The sequence below is a fragment of the Salmo trutta genome, chromosome 18, assembly GCF_901001165.1.
Source record: "Salmo trutta chromosome 18, fSalTru1.1, whole genome shotgun sequence".
Lineage (NCBI taxonomy): Eukaryota > Metazoa > Chordata > Actinopteri > Salmoniformes > Salmonidae > Salmo > Salmo trutta.
In genome coordinates this window covers 28,860,391-28,884,642 of record NC_042974.1, presented here as the reverse complement: position 1 = coordinate 28,884,642, position 24,252 = coordinate 28,860,391, and the positions used below count along the sequence as shown (strand labels likewise).

The window sequence follows — 24,252 nt, the reverse complement described above, 5'->3', positions numbered from 1 at the left end:
TTGAGTTCCTCGGTTAGGTGGTTAACTGATGTGTGCCTTTCCAAATCATGTCCAATTAATTGCATTTACCACAGGTGGACTCCAATCAAGTTGTAGAAACATCTCAAGGATGATCAATGGAAACAGGATTTACCTGAGCTCAATTTTGAGTCTCATAGCAAAGGGTCTGAATACTTTTGTAAATGAATATTTTAATTTAAAAACAAAATATTTATAAACTCAGCAAAAAAAGAAACGTCCCTTTTTCTGGACCCTGTCTTTGTCACGATTGTCGTAAGGAGAAGCGGACCAAAGTGCAGCGTGTGTCATTCCACATTTTATTTTCACTGTGAAACTTTGCAATACATACACAAATAAACTGAACGAACAAAAACAACAAACCGTGACGCAGAGTAGAAAGATACACTAACTCAGAAATAATCTCCCACAAACCCAGGTGGAAAAAAACCCTACTTAAGTATGATCTCCAATTAGAGACAACGAGGACCAGCTGCCTCTAATTGGAGATCATCCCAAACAAAACCCAACATAGAAATACAACACTAGAACCTGACAACATAGAAAAGAACAAAGAACTACAAATCTCGAATGCCCACCCAAATCACACCCTGACCTAACCAAAATAGAGAAACAAAACGTCTCTCTCAGGTCAGGGCGTGACAGTCTTTCAAAGATAATTCGTAGAAATCCAAATAACTTCACAGATCTTCATTGTAAAGGGTTTAAACACTGTTTCCCATGCTTGTTCAATGAAACATGAACAATTAATGAACCTGCATCTGTGGAACGGTCGTTAAGACACTAACCGCTTACAGACGGTAGGCAATTAAGGTCACAGTTATGAAAACTTAGGACACTAAAGAGGCCTTTCTACTGACTCTGAAAAACACCAAAAGAAAGATGCTCAGGGTCCCTGCTCATCTGCGTGAATGTGCCTTAGGAATGCTGCAAGGAGGCATGAGGACTGCAGATATAAATCCGGATATAAATTGCAATATCCGTACTGTGAGACGCCTAAGACAGTGCTACAGGGAGACAGGACGGACAGCTGATCGTCCTCGCAGTGGCAGACCATGTGTAACAACAGATCATGTGTAACAACAAAGGATCAGTACATCCGAACATCACACCTGCAGGACAGGTACAGGATGGCAACAACAACTGCCCGAGTTACACCAGGAACGCACAATCCCTCCATCAGTGCTCAGACTGTCCGCAATAGGCTGAGAGAGGCTGGACTGAGGGCTCGTAGGCCTGTTGTAAGGCAGGTCCTCACCAGACATCATCGGCAACAACGTTGCCTATGGGCACAAATCCACCATCGCTGGACTAGACAGGACTGGCAAAAAATGCTCTTCACTGGCAAGTCATGGTTTTGTCTAACCTGGGGTGATGGTCGGATTCGCTTTTATCGTCGAAGGAATGAGTCTTACACCGAGGCCTGTACTCTGGAGCGGGATCGATTTGGAGGTTGAGTGTCCGTCATGGTCTGGTGCAGTGTGTCACAGCATCATCAGACTGAGCTTGTTGTCATTGCAGGCAATCTCAATGTTGTGCGTTACAGGATAGACATCCTCCTCCCTCATGTGGTACCCTTCCTGTAGGCTCATCCTGACATAACCCTCCAGCATGACAATGCCACCAGCCATACTGCTCGTTCTGTGCGTGATTTCCTGCAAGACAGGAATGTCAGTGTTCTGCCATGGCCAGCGAAGAGCCCGGATCTCAATCCCATTGAGCACGTCTGGGACATGTTGGATTGGATGATGAGGGCTAGGGCCATTCCCCCTAGAAATGTCCGGGAACTTGCAGGTGCCTTGGTGGAAGAGTAGGGTAACATCTCACAGCAAGAACGGGCAAATCTGGTGCAGTCCATGAGGAGGAGATGCACTGCAGTACTTAATGCAGCTGGTGGCCACACCAGATACTGACTGTTACTTTTGATTTTGAACCCCCCTTTGTTCAGGGATACATTATTCAATTTCTGTTAGTCACATGTCTGTGGAACTTGTTCAGTTTATGTCTCAGTTGTTGAATCTTGTTATGTTCATACAAATATTTACACATGTTAAGTTTGCTGAAAATAAACGCAGTTTAGTGGACGTTTATTTTTTTGCTTAGTTTAATATTTTACTTTGTCATTATGGGGTATTGTGTGTAGATTGATGAGGGGGAAAAACTATTTCATCAATCAAATGTATTATAAAGCCCTTTTTACATCAGATGTCACAAAGTCCTACACAGAAACCCAGGTTAAAACCCCAGACAGTAAGCAATACAGATGTAGAAGCACGGTGGCTAGGAAAAACTCCCTAGAAAGGCAGGGACCTAGGAAGAAACCTAGAGAAGAACCAGGCTCTGAGGGGTGGCCAGTCCTCTTCTGGCTGTGCCGGGTGGAGATTGTACGAATACATGTCAATTAAGGACAGATTGTTCTTCAAGATTTTCAAACGTTCATAGATGACCAGCAGGGTCAAATAATAATCACAGTGGTTGTAGAGGATGCAACAGATCAGTACCGCAGGAGTAAATGTCAGTTGGCTTTTCATAGCCGAGCATTCAGAGGTCATGTAACGGCTGTCGTCGCAAGAAAACCAAGATGCAGCGGAGGTTATGGATTCATTATAAATATTTAATAAAATGAACCACTAATAACAAAACATCAAACAGCAACGAAAGCTAACAGTCCTGTCTGGTCAAAACGAACGAGACAGAAAACAATCCCCCACAAAACCCAAAGGAAAAACCTGCTCCTTATGTGTGACTCCCAATCAACAACAACGAACTTCAGCTGTGCCAGATTGGGAGTCACACACGGCCCAAAACAAAGAAATACAAAAAACCTAGAAAAAGAACATAGAACGCCCACCCAATGTAACACCCTGGCCTAACCAAAATAAAGAACAAAAAACCCCTCTCTATGGCCAGGGCGTTACAGGTCGAGACAGCGGGAGAGAAAGAGAGAGAGACAAAAACAGCAGGTCCAGGACAAGGTAGCACGTCCAGTGAACAGGTCAGGGTTCCATAGCCACAGGCAGAACAGTTGAAACTGGAGCAGCAGGACGACCAGGTGGACTGGGGACAGCCAGGAGTCATCAGGCCAGGTAGTCCTGTGGCATGATCCTAGGGCTCAGGTCCTTCGGGAGGGGAGGGAGAGAGGGAGAGAGAGAATTAGAGGGAGCATACACCAGATATTACAAACTGACCCTCGCCTCCCGGCACATAGACTATTGCAGCATAGATATCCATTTTAGAATAAGGCTGTCACGTAACAAAATGTGTAAAAACTCAAGGGGTCTGAATACTTTCCTAATGCACTGTATTTAGTTGGGCCAACTTTTTGAATGTATAATATTGTATGTTTCTGGTTGTGGTACACTATGGCTTTGTTTAGACAGGCAGCCCAATTCTAATATTTTTTCCACTAATTGGTATTTTGACCAATCACATCAGATCTTTCACATCAGATCTTTTCCAGATTTGATTGTTGAAAATACCAATTAGTGAGCTGTGTCAGACACAGGATGTGTCGGTCAGGGTGTGTGTGTGTGTGATCAATGAATTCAGCTAATTAAAAGCACATTTTCTCCATTACAAAGTGTAACTGTGTACCAAATGGTACCCAATTCCCTACATAGTGCACTGCTTTTGACCTGGCCCATAGGGAATAGGGTGCCCATTTAATAACACCATAGTGAATTCGAGGGGTAGCCCTGACTAGCACTCAAACGCGTGTCCAGCGACTGACATCCCAATACCTTAGCAGTTACACCGAGAGAATTAGAACCTCTTGATGAGGTTGCTAGGTGTTGGGTTAAGGTCACTACACTCCCTCCTTCCTTCTGAAGAGCACTACCTCCTTCCTTCTTAAGTGTATACGCCTCTCCGATGGCCTTATGGGCGCCCTCCCACCACTGACACGAATAGCGAATTCGTGGGGGGGGGGTATTCTTAGCCGTTACGTCAAGGTGTTGGGTAAGTAGTGCTCATATTGTTATACCTTGTTATATTTGTTAATCACTGTTTACACTATTCATAAATTACAGTAAATCAATGGTCAATCAAGAGATTTGTTATGTGGATCACTTATTTTTGTGTTAGGTTAATTTTATTGTCACCATTTGTAAACAAATGAAATATTTTGTAGGTACATTTCTGTTTATGGCGGTCCAATAAAAGTTACTACGTTAGAATTTTTACGTCTCGCCCACTTCTACCCATAGCTACGGGGAGTAGGGATGTTGTGGGCGCTGCAGCACCCCCTGAAAAAAAAATTTAGGAAAAAAATAGCCATTTATTACCCATAGCTACAGGGAGTAGGGATGTTGTGGGCGCTGCAGCACCCCCTGAAAAAAAATGTAGGAAAAAAATAGGCATTTATTACTCCTGTATTGGGTAGAGGGTGTATCAGCACCCCCTACCCAAAACATCTTCCCGCTGCCATGCTTCCACCCTATAGTGCTTTCAAACCCAAGGAGGAGCTGAGTGAAGGCATGAGGAAGTCCAGAAAGCACAGGAGAATGCAAACTACTGCAGTGAAGGGTAAAATGTCCCATCCACAAACTGCACCTCAGCTTCCCTTGTGGTCCAGCCTTCTGTTTCGGATGCAGTCTCACCTTACTGAGCAAAGGGCCAGATTGATGTCTACCTAAGAGACCTTTTCTGATGTAATAAATTGGTCTCAATACTTGCCTATTTATTTTGTAGCTTATTTATTTTCCACCGGTGAATAACTCAAAAACTGTGTGTAAAAAAATACAGAAATCTGGCCAGTATAATGCATTTTGCATCATATTACGTAATTTTGCATCATATTATGTAATTTTGCATCATATAATGTAATTTTGCATCATATGATGTAATTTGCATCATATGGGCCACATTAAAGGTATTTTGAAAGATACATATCTTGAAAACGTGATTGCTGACAGGCAAAACATTTTGGGACTATATCAACAATGGACTAATGAAACAAATACTGTACCAAAAGATAGTTTTCGGGTGGAGTTTTCCATTAACTTTAGTTTTTGCTTTAATTTTGGTTTTGTACACCAGCTTCAAAAGGCTGAAAATACAATATTTTTGCTTCGGAAAAATATATTTCACTTTGGTTTAGATGGTAAAATGATTCTCTACACTATCCTTGCTTGTTTTGTCACATCAACTGAAAATAGGTGAACTATTAGAATTTTAGCAACTAGGAAATGATGGTTTAAAACTTTCTTTAAAACTTTATCGATACCTGTAGAATAGGTGTACCAGAGTAGATAGCTGTAAACTATCCTTTGGTTATATCTGTATTGTTTATTACATGTTTATTATAATATTAGGCATATATGTTGTTATTAATAATAATATATTGACCTTTCATACAGAATCTCAAAGTGGCTTTTCAAAAAGCTGGCAATTCATGGGAGACGGTCTTCCACAGCTACATTATACAAAGAAACAAATGTCAGAGAGAATGGAAAACCTTATGATAACCCTGTAACCTTATATAACTTCCCGGGCCGGCCCTGTCCATCACACGTTTTCATTGGTTGAGGCGCAATCGCATACTCGAGTTGGTATTCATGTCATAAGAAGGAATTCCCCCCGACCATGCCCATAAATTGGGGAAAACAAACATTATTTCCCATTGACCCCCATCGTAAAAGAGCAAACTTCGTTGTCTATTGTTTCTCATACAAAAATAACAAAAACTGCTGAAAAGCTGCTCTGTTGTCCAATGTACATGTAACCACATCAAAATGCTCCCACGTAGGGAAATAGAGCCTTCGAGAAGAGCTCTGTGGCTTCAAGCTATTCGACGTGGGAGAGTGGGAAATGTGGGGAACCAGTGTCCATGTAGGCTACACGTAGCTGTGTGTGGAAAACATTTTATGAATGGAGCTTAGGGTTCATTTCTGGATGACTTGATTGAGATTGATTCCATGCCTCATTCTCCTGGAATCTATAGGAAGTGTATACTGGATGATGATCAATGGCTGGAGTAGAAAAATTGGCATTGTGCAATTCTAGGAACATGATAAAGGCAATACATTAATGTAATATTGTACAAAAAACAAGAAAGCCCTACATGCTTGTTATAGAAATGAGATGTGGATCTCTTCCTCTCTTTTCCTCTGTCCCCCCTCTCTTTTTCTTTCCCTCTCTCTTTCCCACCCTTACTCCTTTTCTTTCTCCCGCCCTAGTTCTCTCTCTTTCTCCCTTTCTTTCTCTCTCTCTACCTCCATCCATCTTTCCCTCCCTCTCCTTCTCTCTATCCCTCTCTCTGCGCTTGGTGGTTTCCTTTCCTCAGTGGAAGCCCTTTGAACCTTTCAGCCCAGTTAAAGGGAACAAAAGCAAACAAATCACATTGTTCTTTCAGGAATTTTTCTTGTTCACTGCCTTTCATTGCCTCTTTTTTAGGCACTTCTCTCATTCATATCCCAGAAGTCAATGGTTCCTTACATCCCAGCTTGACAAGTCAGGAGGATACAAGCTAATCCCCTGAATCTGGTTTTTCTCCCGCGCGCAGCCACAGGGAGAGAGGGACCACAGAGAGTAATCCTATAGAGGACACAATAGGATTAGGCTGTGACTCTCAGAGTGACAATCAGGTATCTACTGACTGATCTGCAAAGTAGGGCCGACTTTCTTAAATTTTACTTATTTTGGCGGGGGGGGGGGGGGGGGGGGGGGGGGGGGGGGGGTTCTTTCTTTGAGGGCTGCTGGAGGTCCCTCTGACAGGCCTGTGTTCCTCAGCCCAGGGACCCGTGGATGACTGACAGGTGATGAGGGTGGAGTTAGAGTTGGGGGTGTGTGGGGTGGATAGAGGGGTTGTATGTGAGTGGGGGGGGGGGGGGTAATGGTTGCCTTTCTTCATTCACATTCTGGTACAAACAGCGGTAAACTCACATGCATACATTCACAATTAGCTCAATCTTGCTGTGTTTCAGCTTTTTGGTCTTCAGCTGAGACAATTTCACAATCACATAGTTAGACAAATAATACCGAAATGTTCTAAGAAATAAAATAAATATACAATCCCAGTAAGCTAAATTACGCTAAAATGACGTCTTTAAGACGTCTTTTCCAGACGTTGACATCAAGTGGATTTGAGGTGCTGAATGAAAGGTTATAAGACATCTTTTTCCGACGTCGAAAATATGTATTTTCAGAACATTGTAAATACGTATTTTCTGGACGTCGAAGCAACGTCTTATATGGACGTTGAAAATAAGTCTTATGCGGACGTTGAAAATATGTATTTTTTTGGTCATCGACTCTATGGACAAATTACAACTGCACATACATTCTCAATGAAGTAAGCATTATATCACAATAATATAGGAAAGAGGAGACAACTGAAGATTGCAACAGAATATGTATTATTGCTCCTATCTACATTCAAAAGCGTTATAACTGGCAGCGATGATGTTTAAAGTAGTCCAACCTACAGAATAAGCCAACAGACCACTTGAACAACAATAACATTTGCAGTAAAGGACGGTTACAGATTTGTTTATTATCTTGCTATGATTGTGATATGTTGTTGTTGATCTACCTTAGTTGAATGCACTGACTGTCAGTCGCTCTGGATAAGAGTGTCTGCTGAATGACCTAAATGTAAAAACAAACACTCGCAAAGCATGCTATGTATTATTCTAATGAGCTCTGCCCCCAAACAAGTACACATTTGGTCAGTGTGGACCAGGTCCAAATCTGAATGAATCATAGGCTATGTTTCACAAGTTTGAACATCACAAACAATTAGCACAGTAGAGTACTGTACAGTACGGTACAGGACAGTCGAGTTTTATTCAGTAGAATACAGTACGGTACAGTAGTGTTTAATTCAGTATAGTACAGTACATTACACTGTACTCTACTGTACTGTACTCTACTGTCCAATCTTGTGAAACATAGATGTCTATGATTGGTTCAGATTTGGTGCGGTCCAGACCGGACCAAATCTGAACTAATTATAGACATCTATGTTTGTGCCATATAGGCTGGTCCCGACCGGACGTCTGTGGATGTTGAAATCAAGGCTGGTCCAGACTGGAGCAGATCTGAACCAAATATAGACGTCTATGATTAGTTCAGATTTGGTCCGATCCGGACAAAAATTAAACTTCTGTAGACGTTGAAATCAAGGCTCATTTGGGCCCCACCCCCCAAAAACACAAAAAAAAAGACAGCTGGTCTGGACAGGATAAAAAAAAGACAGCTGGTCTGGACAGGATAAAAAAAGACAGCTGGTCTGGACAGGATAAAAAAAGACAGCTGGTCTGGACAGGATAAAAAAAGACAGCTGGTCTGGACAGGATAAAAAAAGACAGCTGGTCTAGACAGGATAAAAAAAGACAGCTGGTCTGGACAGGATAAAAAAAGACAGCTGGTCTGGACAGGATAAAAAAAGACAGCTGGTCTGGACAGGATAAAAAAAAGACAGCTGGTCTGGACAGGATAAAAAAAGACAGCTGGTCTGGACAGGATAAAAAAGACAGCTGGTCTGGACAGGATAAAAAAAGACAGCTGGTCTGGACAGGATAAAAAAAGACGGCGCTTGACGATAATGCTTAGTGGGATATATTTTGATCCAGTTTTCCTCCATTACTTCAGTAAGTGTTTTGGGAAAACATGCATGTCCTTTTTTTCTTTTAAAAGGTGGAAGCTTGTGTGAAAATAAAAAGAACTGAGAGATATTTGAGATATTTTCATCGTGCCAATATACAGGTAACTGCCCACCCAAAAAAACACTTGAGTAAATGAGCGATACAAAGTATATTGAAAGCAGGTGCTTCCACAGGTGTGGTTCTTGAGATAATTAAACAATTAACATCCCATAATGCTTAGGGTCATATATAAAAATGCCCAGTTGCCCATTATTTTTGCTACCATGGTTAGAAGAAAAGATTTCAGTGACTTTGAAAGAGGGGTCCCAAAGGAGCATAGTGGTTTAAAGTGTGTGTGTGTGTCTCAGTCACCAGATCTCAATTGATTCTGGAGCGGAAGCTGAGACGGCGTTTTCCACCACAATCAACAAAACACAAAATGATGGAATTTATCAAAATGATGTAGTCCCAAGACACGTGCCCCATTAAGATACTTTATGTTGGCGTTTCCTTTATTTTTGGCAGTTACCTGTATTTTGTCTGCAACCACTGTAAGAATAACACAAGTTAGAGTGAATTGTGGAAATGGTGGCAGATGTGAGTGGTAGTGGCAGTCTGGTAGTGGTGTCTTGCATGCATTTACTTTTATCATCTGTAGATGGCAGCATTGGTACAAGAATTCAAAGCTCCAACACCTTTTGGCACATGGTAAATCAGTGTAAAAACCTGCCAGCTCATTTATAACACAGTTCAACCACCTCCCCAAAACCAATCTCAACCCTGGTATGATGCTCTGATGCTCAGCCCAGCATTGCTCTGATATCTGATCCTCTCCATAGTTGTACCACAGCCCACTGAGCCCACGGAAACAAGGCTCACCTCCACTGAAAGGGAAGCCCTTCCTTCCATTCAAGTCCAATGAACTTGGCCAAAGAAAACACTGTGATTCTTCACATGTTCTCATGTTACTCTGCTAGTCTTGCTAAGTGCTGAGGATAAATTACAGGTTATCCATTGTGAGAGAAAACAAAGTCAAAGGATGGTGGATTGCTCTGTGAGACAGGTGCCAGTGGGTTACCCTGTTGATCTAGTGTGAACAGTAACAGTAGTGGTACGGAAATTACAATTCTAATTGGCCAAATCATATTGTGTTGAAAACAGTTAACCATTATTCCTTCACACACACACGGCCTGGTTTGTTCCATCAGCTGTCATCTGCTAACACGTTTTGGCATAAAGCTAATGCATTTTCTAGTGCAAGTCATGCTCCACTGCAAGGTAGTGGCAGTACCAGACACCTTTATTTCCTCATCCATCATCTGCATGATCCAAGTGTGTGTGATTTACGTCTTAAACCAGGTCGCCACTAACCCAGACGCACCCTGATGCTCTTCACGTGGTTCCCTCAGCTAAATATACCCTGTGTGTCTCAGCTGGCTGTGTTTCAGTTGAGGTCACGATGGTTTGCCCTCTTCACACTTGCTACATGCCAGATTTAGTCGCTGACTCTTCATTCAGAGATCCGGATAAACAAACAAAAAGCCACCAATGCCAGAACATTTGGCTAAATCTAATAGACCTGACATGACAAGAACAAGCCATTGATTTCATCATTTATGTCTGCATGTCTGACACGGGAATCATATTAATGATGTAACCGAGTTAATGTCACAAAAATGAAGGCATTGTGGCAGAGGGGGTGAGGTGAAATCCTTTGTCCCCCTGCTAAGCTCCCATCACCTGTGTGACAGAGAGGTTTGTACAGGTGCCCTCTGCACCCCCCTCCTTCTTCCTCATCCGTTCCCTCCAAACTGACACTACTGAGGGAGAGGGGCAGGTACAGGCAAGGCCCACATCACTCACTCCTGAGTCCGTGAGACCATGGTGTGTGCAAGTGTTGCTAGGTGAGTGTGGTGTGTGTATGGGTGTGAGTGGGCTCTTGAGGTGTGACGAGGGGCACCACAAATACCCTTCTTGCAACCCTCAACCCAGCCCCCCCTCCACCACTTCTGTCCCAAACGGAAGTCTTCATTTCAGCCTTTTCCTGAGAGGGGGTTAGTTGGGTGGTGGGGTTGTGTGAGTCACTGTGTTGACCTTGTGACAGAACCTCAGACAACAGCACTGCATCGTTGGTACCAAGTAGTGTGGCCTGACGACACTTCAGTCTGTGGCATCCTCAGTGTGTGCGTGTGATTCCTCACACCTGCAAGGCCAGGCATTTCATACCAAGCCACACAATAGGTGAAGGACGGCGTTCTACACAATCAAATCATCATCAGTGCACAACCTGTATTTCAGTCGACTGCGTTACAGATAACAAAATACTGGCCACACGACTGAACAACTTCTGTGGGGCCCCTCCCTGGGTCCATATGATTAATTCAACTCTGCAGTCCTTGGGGGCCACATCTCCTGCATGGTTGTGCAATGTCTTTACGCAGCGTGGCCATTCCTCTTATCTGCTACCGTAATATTAGCTAATGGAATATGATCTAATATATGCCATTAATGGCAAGCAAGGAGGGTCTCCGGGAATTCACAATGGAACCAAATGCACACACACCACAACCCCCAAACCACCCTCCCTCACAACCCCAAGCACAACATAGAATAAACTCCCAACTATCTCTCCCCACTGACCAAATGAATGCGAAGAAAACGTTGAAATGAGACCCATTTATATCTACAACGTATGACGCACCGCCAGGTGTAAGTGGGGTTTGGATATGCGTCTACAACTTTGAGATGCTAGACGTGAGTATATTTTATCTTTGCCCGTCAAATGATCCTCACATTATAACATGTGGATTTTCAAAGGTTAAACACTTCAATCCTGACTGACTGCAGGTGTTGAGGTCAAATGAATGGAAACCCAAACACTGTTTTCCTATGTTACTGTCAGTGGCTAATATGGTTTTATCCCCTCAAAGCATCCGACAGAGCCCATAGTCACTCAAAGTGTGAGGTGGAAACACCTCCCTGTGTGTTCTTCAATGGAAGCGTTATCTAGGCTTTATCGTGTGTGTGTGTGTGTGTGTGTGTGTGTGTGTGTGTGTGTGTGTGAGAGAGACAGAGAGAGAGCCTCCAGGCCACTGGATTAGTCCTGTAACAACATGTTCTTGCATGCCCTCTAGTCCAGGATCTGTTGCCCTGGCAGAGGTTTCCATGTTGGTTTCAGGGCGTAGTATCCGCATATACAGTACCAGTCAAAAGTTTGGACACACCTACTCATTCCAGGATTTTTTCCTTATTTTTACATCGTAGAATAATAGTGAAGACATCAAAACTATGAAACAACACATATGGAATCATGTAATAACCAAAAAAGTGTTAAAACAAATCAAAATATATTTCATTTTTGAGATTCTTCAAAGTAGCCACCCTTTGCCTTGATGACAGCTTTGCACACTCTTGGCATTCTCTCAACCAGCTTCATGAGGTAGTCACCTGGAATGCATTTCAATTAACAGGTGTGCCTTGTTAAAAGTTAACTTGTGGAATTTCTTTCATTCTTAATGTGTTTGAGCCAATCAGTTGTGTTGTGACTAGATAGGGCTATCTTCTGTATACCACCCCTATTTGGTAAAAGACCAAGTCCATATTATGGCAAGAACAGCTCAAATAGGAGGTGTGATGGTGTCGGGGTGGCAGGTAGCCTAGTGGTTAGAGCGTTGGGCCAGTAACTGAAAGGTTGCTAGATCAAATCCCCAAGCTGACAAAGTAAAAATCTGTCGTTCTACCCTTGAACAAGGCAGTTAACCCACTGTTCTTAGGCCGTCATTGAAAATAAGAATTTGTTCTTAACTGACTTGCCTAGTTAAATTAAATAAGTGAAGAGAAATGACAGCCCATCATTACTTTAACCTCTCTGGCGCATGTGGGACGAACTCGTCCCAACTACGTAACAGCCACTGAAATCCAGTGGCGCGATTTTTGAATCGTTAGAAATACTATTACTTCAATTTCTCAAACATATGACTATTTTACAGCTATTTAAAGACAAAAATCTCGTTAATCTAACCCCACTGTCCGATTTCAAAAAGGCTTTACAACGAAAGCAAAACATTAGATTATGTCAGCAGAGTGCCCAGCCAGAAATAATCAGACACCCATTTTTCAAGCTAGCATATCATGTCACATAAACCCAAACCACAGCTAAATGCAGCACTAACCTTTTATGATCTTCATCAGATGACACACCTAGGACATTGTGTTATACAATACATGCATGTCTGTTCAATCAAGTTCATATTTATATCAAAAAACAGCTTTTTACATTAGCATGTGAGCATAACCCCCGCAAACTTCCGGGGAATTTACTAACAGTTTGCTAAATTACTCACGATAAACGTTCACAAAAAGCATAACAATTATTTTAAGAATTATAGATACATTACTCCTCTATGCACTCGATATGTCCGATTTTAAAATAGCTTTTCGGATGAAGCACATTTTGCAATAATCTAAGTACATAGCCCGGCATCACAGGGCTAGCTATTTAGACACACACCCAGGTCAGCCTCCACCAAAATCACATTTCCTATAAGAAAAATGTTCTTACCTTGCTTGTTCTTCGTCAGAATACACTGCCAGGACTTCTACTTCAATAACAAATGTTGGTTTGGTCCCAAATAATCCATCGTTATATCCAAACAGCGACGTTTTGTTCGTGAGTTCTAGACACTATCAGAATGCTTCATCACGGTCTCGAGCATGGCGCATTGGCGTGACAAAAAATGTCTAAATATTCCATTACCGTACTTCGAAGCATGTCAACCGCTGTTTAAAACCAATTTTTATGCCATTTACCTCGTAGAAAAGTGATAATATTCCGACCGGAATATGCATTGAGCCTAAACAGCCGAATAAAATTTCTCCTCAGGAGCGAATCGTGCACGCGCCTCATTCAAAGGTCCTCTGAGCCGCCACTTGCCAAAGCCGATAATGTGTTTCAGCCTGAGGCTGCCTCGTCAACCTTCAGGTATTTCCCGGGTTCTGAGAGCCTATCGGAGCCCTGGGAATTGTCACGTTACAGCTAAGATCCTTACTTTTCAATAAACAGATGCAAGACGCACGACTCCTTGTCAGACAGGGTACTTCCTGCTTGAAACCTTGTCAGGTTTTTGCCTGCCATAGGAGTTCTGTTATACTCACAGACACCATTCAAACAGTTTTAGAAAATTCAGAGTGTTTTCTATCCAAACTTGAACAATAATATGCATATTCTAGCTTCTGAGTTGGTGTAGGAGGCAGTTAAAAATGGGCACATATTTTTTCCAAAATTCTCAATACTGCCCCCTATCCCAAAAAGGTTTTAAGACATGAAGGTCAGTTAATATGGAACGTTGAAAGTTTCTTCAAGTGCAGTCACAAAAACAATCAAGTGCTATGATGAAACTGGCTCTCATGAAGACCCAGAGTTACCTCTGCTGCAGAAGATAAGTTCATTAGAGTTACCAGCCTCAGAGTTCAAATAACAGACACATCTCAACATCAACTGTTCAGAGGAGACTGTGTGAATCAGGCCTTCATGGTTGAACTGCTGCAAAGAAACCACTGCTAAAGGACACCAATAAGAAGAAGAGACTTGCGTGGGCCAAGAAACACGAGCAATGGGCATTAGACAGGTGGAAATCTGTCCTTTGTTCTGATGAGTCCAAATTTGAGATGTTTGGTTCCAACCACCGTGTCTTTGTGAGATGCAGAGTAGGTGAACAGATGATCTCCGCATGTGTGGTTCCCACCGTAAAGCATGGAGGGGGAGGTGTGATGGTGTGGGGGTGCTTTGCTGGTGACACTGTCTGTGATTTTTTTTAAATTCAAGGCACACTTAACCAGCATTCTGCAACAACACAACATCCCAGCAGGTTAGTGGGACAATCATTTGTTTGTCAACAGGACAATGACCCAAAACACACCTCCAGGCTGTGTAAGGGCTATTTGACCAAGAAGGAGAGTGACGGAGTGCGGCATCAGATGACCACACTGGGCTGCTCACAGCAGAGGATGACTGCAACATCTGTGGCAAGGAAAACAACAGTCATAAATGGCCGTCACCCACACAAATGGATTTTACACACACATACCTCTACGCAGCGGGTCGGTCACTTATCCCACATCCGTATGGTGCCGTAGTAGGAGGAGCCACTGGCAATCATGTGATTCCCATCCGTCTGGATGCAGTAGAGGGCACTGTCGTGAGGCTCCTCCCACTCCATGACACACTTCCTGTTGGACGGGAGGATGATTGTGAAAAAGTAGACATCTGTTTCATTTGAAATACTATGAATTGCAGGAGGTGAAATAGTCCAAAATGACAGCGTTACAGCATTCATTCGTTCAACTTACTTTGATGACCTAGGCGAAGACCACTACTTCACAGTGCAGAATGTGACTGGATTTTGGAGAGTGCACTTTGAAGAATTTTAAGAATGCAAATGTGTGTGTGCATGTTTTGAGTAAGTTGGATTGTGTATGTTGGTGTGTTTTGAGTAGGGTGTATGTTGTGAGGTTTGTATGTGAGTTTTCTGAGGATGCTGAAACTTCATCTGTTGTTTACGGAAAGGCGCTGGGGTGTTGGGAGTGCTGGCTGGGTTTGCGGTGGAGAAGGAGGTGGTGGTAGGGGAAATATTTTAGGAGTTCTGCCAATGGAGATCGATCATCCATTAGAGCCTCATCAATAAGTGATGCACAGGGACCGGGAGCAGACAGCAGGGCAACAGAGGCGTCTGGAGTCACTCTCACACACAAACACACACAGGCACACACTGTTTCTTCGTCCTAATTTTAGCAATCCAATGAGCGCGAGGTCAATTCACTGTCATTGGGTCCTAAAGTGTTGAGAGACACCAGATATATCCACATATAGCCCTGATTCGACGAGACTCAAAGGAGTGTCCCTATCACCAGACTACTTTACCTGGCTTGGCAACTGAGGTTAAAGTCAAGCAAGTAACTTACTATTGTGTTTCTCTGAGAGAGTTTGAGCTATGTAGGTTTCTTGGAGTGTGTTTTTCTGGGACAATGTGAGTCAAGAGTGCATGAGGTAGACAAGGCCAATTGGGCTGACTCCTCTTTCTCTCTCGTTTTCCCCCTCTCTGCCAAACCTATAGCCGACGTGGTGAGAATGCAGCAGAGTTTGTAGAGAGAATGCATACACACTCTGACCATCTCACCCAGAGAATGTCACAACCACGACACAAAAACAGACATCTCTACATAAAACTAAATAAAACAATACCACATCACATGAGAAAAATATTTGCCATGACCCAATTCCCCCAAAAAACATACTATAAATAAAAAAAATTAAAAAAACATACTATACAACACAACATTAACACATAACAAGAGACAGGTGCTTCACAACACCAAGACAACAGTGTATATCAGACAGAGAATGAACTGTGTGTGTGTGTTGCTGTCCGCTGGTCAGATACCCTCCAGGCATCTGCAAAACTCAAAGTCCTGCTTTCAGCGGGAACCCAACGTCCAGACACCCCGCGCCTCCTCACTGTCCCAGGGAGCCTCCTGGGGGTGCTGTGTGTGTGAATTATTGATGTCTAAAGAGGGACCCCCAGCCCAACCCTCCACTCCAACTCCCCAGAGCTAGCTGACAATCAGCTTTTATTTGTGTTACTTGACTGGACCCCTCCCCACAAAACCACCTCACACACATACACGCACACCACCCAAATCAAATGGCCCCGTCTCCTTTGATAGCAGGACCTGGTTTGTTGTGGAAATCTGCAAAGCTCCGCATCAATACGGGCACCGCCCAGAGCGGACTGGATAGGGACATACTGCGCTCTTTCTCTTTGGAAGATGGAGGGGAGGGAGAATGATTAGACTGTGTTGCTAGTGCTCTTATGTGTGCTGTGCTGACTCATAGCACGTGTATTGAAGTGTATTATGTAGCCGTGACGTTATTCTCGTTTTGGCACGGCTCAGAACGCTTCCTTGCCAATCATAATGCTTGGCCGGAATGAACAGTTTTCTAATGGATATTGCTGCATGTGCTATATTGGTGGCCGTACATTTTGCCATACAATATGTGCCATAGTACATTGACAATTTATACATACGTGAATACGAAGAGAAAAAAAAGTATTGATTGACAGCTTGCTTGATGGTCGGACGGCATACCTGGGGCTGAGGCGGAGGTCCCAAGAGCGGATATAGGTGTCGTAGCCACAGGTGAGCTGCTGGAAGGGCGACTCATATACTATATCCAACACACCTGCATCCCGCTGGAACTCTGAACCTAGACAACACAGCAACTCACACCTGAGAGACAGCGAGAGGGAGGAGGGAGAAATAGAGAGAAAGTAGGAAAAAGAAGAAAGATGAAGACAGAGACAGTTCAGTTCTGCACCTAAGATCACAGACATGTTACATGTACACACTACCCTCTGTATCAATAAATGCCTGCTGGCTACTGGCTACTTTACGTTGAATACAGGAGGTCCTTAGTGCTTCAAATGAACATGTACAGTGTTCACTTACACCCATAAGCAACCACGAATAATCAATGGAGTCCCTACTAGGTATAACTCATCTTATTTTAAAGTGAGAGGAAGACAACACACTTTTGTCACCGGTCTAAGTCTTTCTTGGAGTTGATCCTTGATTCACCCCTAAGCTCTCTGTGTATATCTTCATATTCCCAAAGACAGCCCTCTCTCTCCATCTCTATATTCCCAATCCCACCGGCTCCAGACCACCCAGAGGACATCAAAGTCAACACCTCTCTATCTGGGAGAGGGCTCTGAGGCCGATTACAGGGATCCTCCCACGCTACGACACTGTGCGGGATGGAGGTGTGTGTGTGTGTGTGTGAGAGAGAGAGAGAGAGAGAGAGAGAGAGAGAGAGAGAGAGAGAGAGAGAGAGAGAGAAAAAAAAATGGCGTGGTGTGTAAAAAATATATATTTGTGTGTATGGGTACACAAAGGATGTGTATGGGTGGGTGTGTGTATGAGCAGTACCATGCTCTTGTTATCACAGTCCTCTGTTGGCTGCCCCTTCAGCGGCTCTGATTATTGGAGAATAACTTGCCCTCCGCAGTGCGGATTATTGCAGAATAACTGTCTCTTTGTTGCTGTTTAATTCCTCCATGACCGTGACTGTGTGCGAATCGCAGACCTTTGATACCTGCTCCCTAGCAACCATTTAAAGGTGCCCGCTGGCCCTGGTGACCGCACTCCCTCCCCCTCCTCGCTCGTGCCCCCACTGCCCCAAACACCAGGGGCAGACTGGTAATCCGCCAGCCTCACCCCAGGGGGCCATCTTATTGGACGAGGGCTTTCCTCACGGGGCGTCTTATTGGATGAGAGCTTTCTCAGCCCTGGGGTCTAAGCCTGGCCAATGGGGAGTCTGTGATGAGGCTCTCTCTCTGGGCTATGTGTCTGTGTGGGGTACCGACCTCTCATTTTCTTTTTACTGCTAAAACCCAGGGCTTAATGCATGCCGGACAAAGAACACCTATACCACTCAAGCCACACGTGAATAATTGACTCATAACTCAAATGTGTCTTATAAAGAGCCCCCAACATCACTCAACCCACAAGGATATAGGCCATTCAATTCATAGCCTGAATACAACATCTCACAGACACAATTGAGCTGATTGCACTGAAGGTCTTCGAGGCCCTCTGAAACGTCAAACACCAAGGTGAGATGATAAAAACCCAAATCCATGAAAGTGCTCTTCACATCTGCGTCAATATATTAAAGCCCGTAATAGCACTGTGCGATGGATGGCGAGCAAGCAAAACGGGATTCTCAGATTGTTAGGTCACCACTTTTATGAGCCTAGGAAAGATTACAGGACGGAGCATAGCCATATAATCTGTCAGAATGACTGTATCTGCAAGTGGGGCTGCCGCTTGCCTTTGAGCTGCGGCTTGATTGTGTGATCTGACCATCTCATGTCTGGGTCCACACCGTCACATACCTGAGTCTTGGCCAAAGCATGCCTGAGTGGAAAGTCACATGGTTGAGTCTATAAAATAATACTGACGAGACATTACCGTCACATAACAGAGTCAGTCCATGAAATGAGTGCCTTTTGTATCCCTTTACATACAGTACCAGTCAAAAGTTTGGACACACCTTCTCATTGAAGGGTTTTTCTTTCTTTTTACTGTTTTATACATTATAGAATAATACTGAAGACATTAAAACTATGAAAGAACACATATGGAATCATGTACAGTAGTAACCAAAAAAGTATTTATATTTTTGATTCTTCAAAGTAGCCACCCTTTGCCTTGGGACTCCCGAGTGGCGCAGCGGTCGAAGGCACTGCATCTCAGTGCAAGAGGTGTCACTACAGTCCCTGGTTTGAATCCAGGTTGTATCACATCTGGCCGTGATTGGGAGTCCCATAGAGCGGCGCACAATCGGTCCAGCGTTGTCAGGGTTTGGCCGGAGTAGGCCGTCATTGTAAATAAGAATTTTTCTTAACTGTTAAATAAAGGTAGTTAAATAACGGTTAAAAAAATATGTAACGAAAGCTTTGCACACTCTTGGCATTCTCTCAACCAGCTTCATGAGAAATGCTTTTCCAACAGTCTTGAAGGAGTTCCCACATATGCTGAGCATTTGTAGGCTGCTTTTCCTTCACTCTGCGGTCCAACTCAACCCAGACCATCTCAATTGGGTTGAGGTCGGATGATTGTAGAGGCCAGGTCATCTGATGCAGCACTCCATCCCTCTCCTTGGTTAAATTTCACTTACACAGCCTAGAGGTGTGTTTTGGGTCCTTGTCCTGTTGAAAAACAAATGATAATCCTAAGCGCAAAACATATGGGATTGCGTATTGCTGCAGAATGCTGTGGTAGCCATGCTGGTTAAGTGTGCCTTGAATTCTAAATAAATCACCAACAGTGTCACCAGCAAAGAACCCCCACCACATCACACCTCCTCCATGCTTCATGGTGGAAACCACACATGCGGAGATCATCCGTTCACCTACTCTGCATCTCACAAAGACACGGTGGTTGGAACCAAAAATCTTAAATTTGGACTCATCGGACGAAAAGACAGATTTCCACCAGTCTAATGTCCATTGCTCACGTTTATTGACCAAGGCAAGTCTCTTTTTCTTATTGGTGTCCTTTTGCAGCAATTTCAACACAGAGGCCTTTGCAGCAGGCAACTGTGTTCTTGGCGACCTTCAATGCTTCATTAACTTTTTGGTACCCTTCCCCAGATCTGTGCCTCGACACAATCCTGTCTCGGAGTTCTACGGACAATTCCTTTGACCTCATGGCTTGGTTGTTGCTCTGACATGCACTGTCAACTATGGGACCTTATATAGACAGGTGTGTGCCTTTCCAAATCATGTCCAATCAATTTAATTTACCACAGGTGGACTGAAATCAAGTAGTAGAAACATCTCAAGGATGATCAATGGAAACAGGATGCACCTGAGCTCAATTTCGAGTCTAATACCAAAGGGTCTGAATACTTATGTAAATAAGGTATTTCTGTTTTTTATTTTGAATAAATTTGCACCCCAAAAAATGTTCATCGCTTTGTCATTATGGGCTATTGTGCGTAGATAGATGAGGGACACTTTTAAAAAAATCAATTTTAGAATAAGGCTGTAACGCAACAAAATGTGGAAAAGAGGAAGGGGTCTGATTATTTGTAATTACACTCCGGCCCCCCCAACCATCCCCCGACCATCTGCTCATCTGGTTGATGATCCCTGCCCTAGACCCACTACAATTTGCATACCAGCCCAATAGTTCCACGAACGATTGTCATTGCACTGCACACTGCTCTATCACACCTGGACAAGAGTAACACCAATGTGAGAATGCTGTTCATCGACTACACTCAGCCTTCAACCCCATAGTTCCCTCCAGGCTCATCACTAAGCTCAGGGCCCTTGGTCTGAACCCCTCCATGTGCAACTGGGTCCTAGACTTCCTGACGGGCTGACCCCAGGTGTTGAAGGTAGGCACAGTGATCCTCAACAGGGGGGACCCAGAGGGGTGCATGCTCAGATCAGCCCCTCATGTACTCCCTTTTCACCCATGACTGCGTGGCTCCGTAAGTCTCCAACTCAATCATCGAGTTTCCTGACGACACAACAACGACGAGACAGCCTACAGGGAGGAGGGGAGAGCCCTGGCGGAGTGGAGCAAGGAAAATAACTTCTCCCTCAATGACAACAAAACAAAGGAGCTGATCTTGGACTACAGGAGACAATAGAGAAAGCACGCCCCCATCCACATCAATGGGGCCTAAGTGGAGAAGGTTAAAAGCTTCAAGTTCCTCTGCGTGCACATCACTGAGGACTTGAAATGGTCCCTCCACAACGACACTGTGGTGAAGAAGGCACAACAGCATCTCTTCAACCTCAGGTTCTCTTGGCCCCTAAGACCCCCCCGAACTTATACAGATGCACCACTGAGAGCATTCTGTCAGGCTGTATCACCACCTGCTACAGCAACTGCACCGCTTGCAACCGCAGGGCTCTCCAGAGGGTGGTGCGGTCAGCCCAATACATCACCGGGGGCACACTACCTGCCCTCCAGGACATCTACAGCACCCGGTGTCACAGGAAGCCAAGAAGATCATCAAGGACATCAGCCACCCGAGCCACAGCCTGTTCACCCTTCTACCATCTAGCAGGCAAAGACAGTACAGGCGCATCAAAGCCGGGACAGAGAGAATTAAAAATGTCTTCTATCTCCAGGCCATCAGACTGTTAACCAGTCATCACTAGCCGGCCTCCGCCCGGAACCCTTTCCTGCACCTTAGATACTGTCACTAGCCAGCTACCACCTGGTACTCTACCCTGCACCTTAGAGACTGATGCCCTAGGTACAATGCCTTCAGAAAGTATTCACACCCCTTGACTTTTGCCACATTTTGTTGTGTTACAGCCTGAATTTACAATTAATTAAATTGAACATAAATTGTCACTGGACTAGACACAATACCCCATAATGTCAAAGTGGAATTATGTTTAACTTTCTTTTTTTTTTAAATTCATAAACAAATTCATAAAAAGTTCAAACTTGAAATGTCTTGAGTCAATAAGTATTCAACCCCTTTGTTATGGTAAGCCTAAATAAAGATTTGAGAGTAGGGAGTAAAAATGTGGTTAACAAATGTATAAGTTGCATGGACTCGTGTTCAATAATAGTTAAATAATAGTGTTTAACATTATTTTTGAATGACTACCTCATCTCTGTACCCCACACATACAATTATCTGGAATGTCCCTCAGCTGAAAAGTGAATTTCAAACACAGATTCAGCCACAAAGACCAGGGAGGTTTTCCAATGCCTCGAAAAGAAGGGCACCTATTGGTAGATGGTAAAAAAAAAGCAGACATTGAATGTCCCTTTGAGCATGGTGATTTTTTATATATTTTTTCGGACCTTTATTTAACTAGGTAAGTCAATTAAGAACACATTCTTACATTGATGGCCTACCAAGAGGCAAAAGGCCTCCTGCGGGGATGGGGGCTGGCATTAGAAATAAAAATGTAGAACAAAACACACATAATGAAAAGAGAAACACCACAACACTACATAAAGAGAGACCTAAGACAACAACACAGCATGGTAGCAACACGACATGACAACAACACGGTAGCAACACATGGCAGCAGCACAACATGGTAGCAGCACAAACATGGTACAGAAAACAGCACAAAGGGAAAAAAGGTAGAGACAATAATACATCACGCGAAGCAGCCACAAGTGTCAGTAAGTGTCCATGATTTAGTCTTTGAATGTAAAGACGGAGATAAAACTGTCCAGTGTGAGCGTTTTTTTGCAACTCGTTCCAGTCGTTGGCTGAAGCGAACTGAAAAGAGGAGTGACCCAGAGATGTGTGTGCTTTGGGGACCTTTAACAGAATGTGACTGGCAGAACGGGTGTTGTATGTGGAGGATGAGGGTTGCAGTAGGTATCTCAGATAGGGGTCTTGTGCTGGGTATACAGAGATGACTTGTTTACAGAGAAGTATAGAGTGCAGTGATGTGTCCTATAAGGAGCATTGGTGGCAAATCTGATGGCCGAATCGTAAAGTACATCTAGCCACTCAAGAGCACCCTTACCTGCCGATCTATAAATTAAGTCTCCGTAATCGAGCATGTGTAGGATGGTCATCTGAATCAGGGTTAGTTTGGCAGTTGGGGTGATAGAGGACCGATTACGATTGAGGAAACCAAGTCTTTATTTAACCTTAGCCTGCAGCTTGGATATGTGCTGAGAGAAGGACAGTGTACCGTCTAGCAATACTCCCAAGTACTTGTATGAGGTGACTACCTCAAGCTCTAAACCCTCAGAGGTAATCACACCAGTGGGGTGAGGGGGGAACCACATGACCTTTGTTTTGGAGATGTTCAGAACAAGGTTAGAGAAAGCTTGTTGGGCACTAAGAAAACTTTGTTGTAGAGCGTTTAACACAAAATCTGTTGAGGGGCCGTAAGACTGTATCATCTGTATATAAATGGATGAGAGTGCTTCCTACTGCCTGAGCTATGTTGTTGATGTAAATTGAGAAGAGCATGGGGCCTAGGATCGAGCCTTGGGGTACTCAATTGGTGACAGGCAGTGGCTGAGACTGTACATTTGCTGACTATACACATTGCACTCTTTGAGAGCGGTAGTTAGCAAACCAGGCCAAAGACCCCTCAGAGACACCAATACTCCTTAGCTGAACCACAAGAATTGAATGGTCTACCTCAACAAGTTATTAATTACACTTTGGATGATGTATCAATACACCAAGTCACAACAAAGACACAGGCATCCTTCCTAACTCAGTTGCCAGAGAGGAAGGAAACCACTCAGGGATTTCACCATGAGGCCAATGGTGACTTTAAATCAGTTACAGAGTTTAATGGCTGTGATAGGAGAAAACTGAGGATGGATCAACAATATTGTAGTTACCCCACAATACTAACCTAATTGACAGAGTGCAAAAAAGGAAGCCTGTATAGAATTAAAATATTCCAAAACATGCATCATGTTTGCAACAAGGCAGAAATTGGGCAAAGCAATTCACTTTTGTCCTGATTACAAAGTATTACGTTTGGGGCAAATCTAATACAACACAGTACAGAGTACCACTCTACATATTTTCAAGCATAGTGGTGGCTGCATCATATTACGGGTTGGCTTGTAAACATTAAGGACTGGAGAGTTTTTCAGGATTAAAAATAAAATTTAATGGAGCTAAGCACAGGCAAAATCCTAGAGGAAAACCTGGTTCAGTCTGCTTTCCACCAGACACTGGGATATGAATTCACCTTCACGCATCGCACCGACAGAAACAAACATCTCTCTGGTAAGAAGAATAGGGGGTGTATGCCTTATGATTAACGAGTCGTGGTGTGATCATAACAACATACACGAACTCGAGCCCTTTTGTTCACCTCACCTAGAATTCCTTACAATCAAATGCCGACCGCATTATCTACCAAGAGAATTCTCTTCGATTATAATCACAGCCATGTATATCCCCCCCCAAGCAGACACCTCGACAGCCCTGAAAGAACTTCATTGGACTCTATGTAAACTGGAAACCACATGTCCTGAGGCTGCATTTATTGTAGCTGGGGATTTTAACAAGGCTAATCTGAAAACAAGGCTCCCTAAATGTTATCAGTATATCGGA

The 24,252-nt window shown here is 43.6% G+C and overlaps 1 protein-coding gene across 2 annotated transcripts in view; it reads right to left on the bottom strand.

The window, feature by feature from the left end:
- Positions 1-14,390: 14,390 nt before the first annotated feature.
- Positions 14,391-24,252, bottom strand: part of LOC115153146 (F-box/WD repeat-containing protein 4-like) — a 32,913-nt gene continuing 23,051 nt past the window's right edge. The window contains exons 6-8 of one of the 2 annotated variants that reach the window (XM_029698239.1): positions 16,749-16,889; positions 14,690-14,831; positions 14,391-14,622 (exon numbers count right to left, since the gene is read on the bottom strand). In XM_029698239.1, the coding sequence (XP_029554099.1) occupies positions 14,708-14,831; positions 16,749-16,889 (265 nt within the window). In that variant the 3' untranslated portion in view covers positions 14,391-14,622; positions 14,690-14,707. Of the gene's footprint in view, positions 14,623-14,689; positions 14,832-16,515; positions 16,890-24,252 lie in introns of those variants that run through there. The other variant, XM_029698238.1, reaches the window with a different exon arrangement.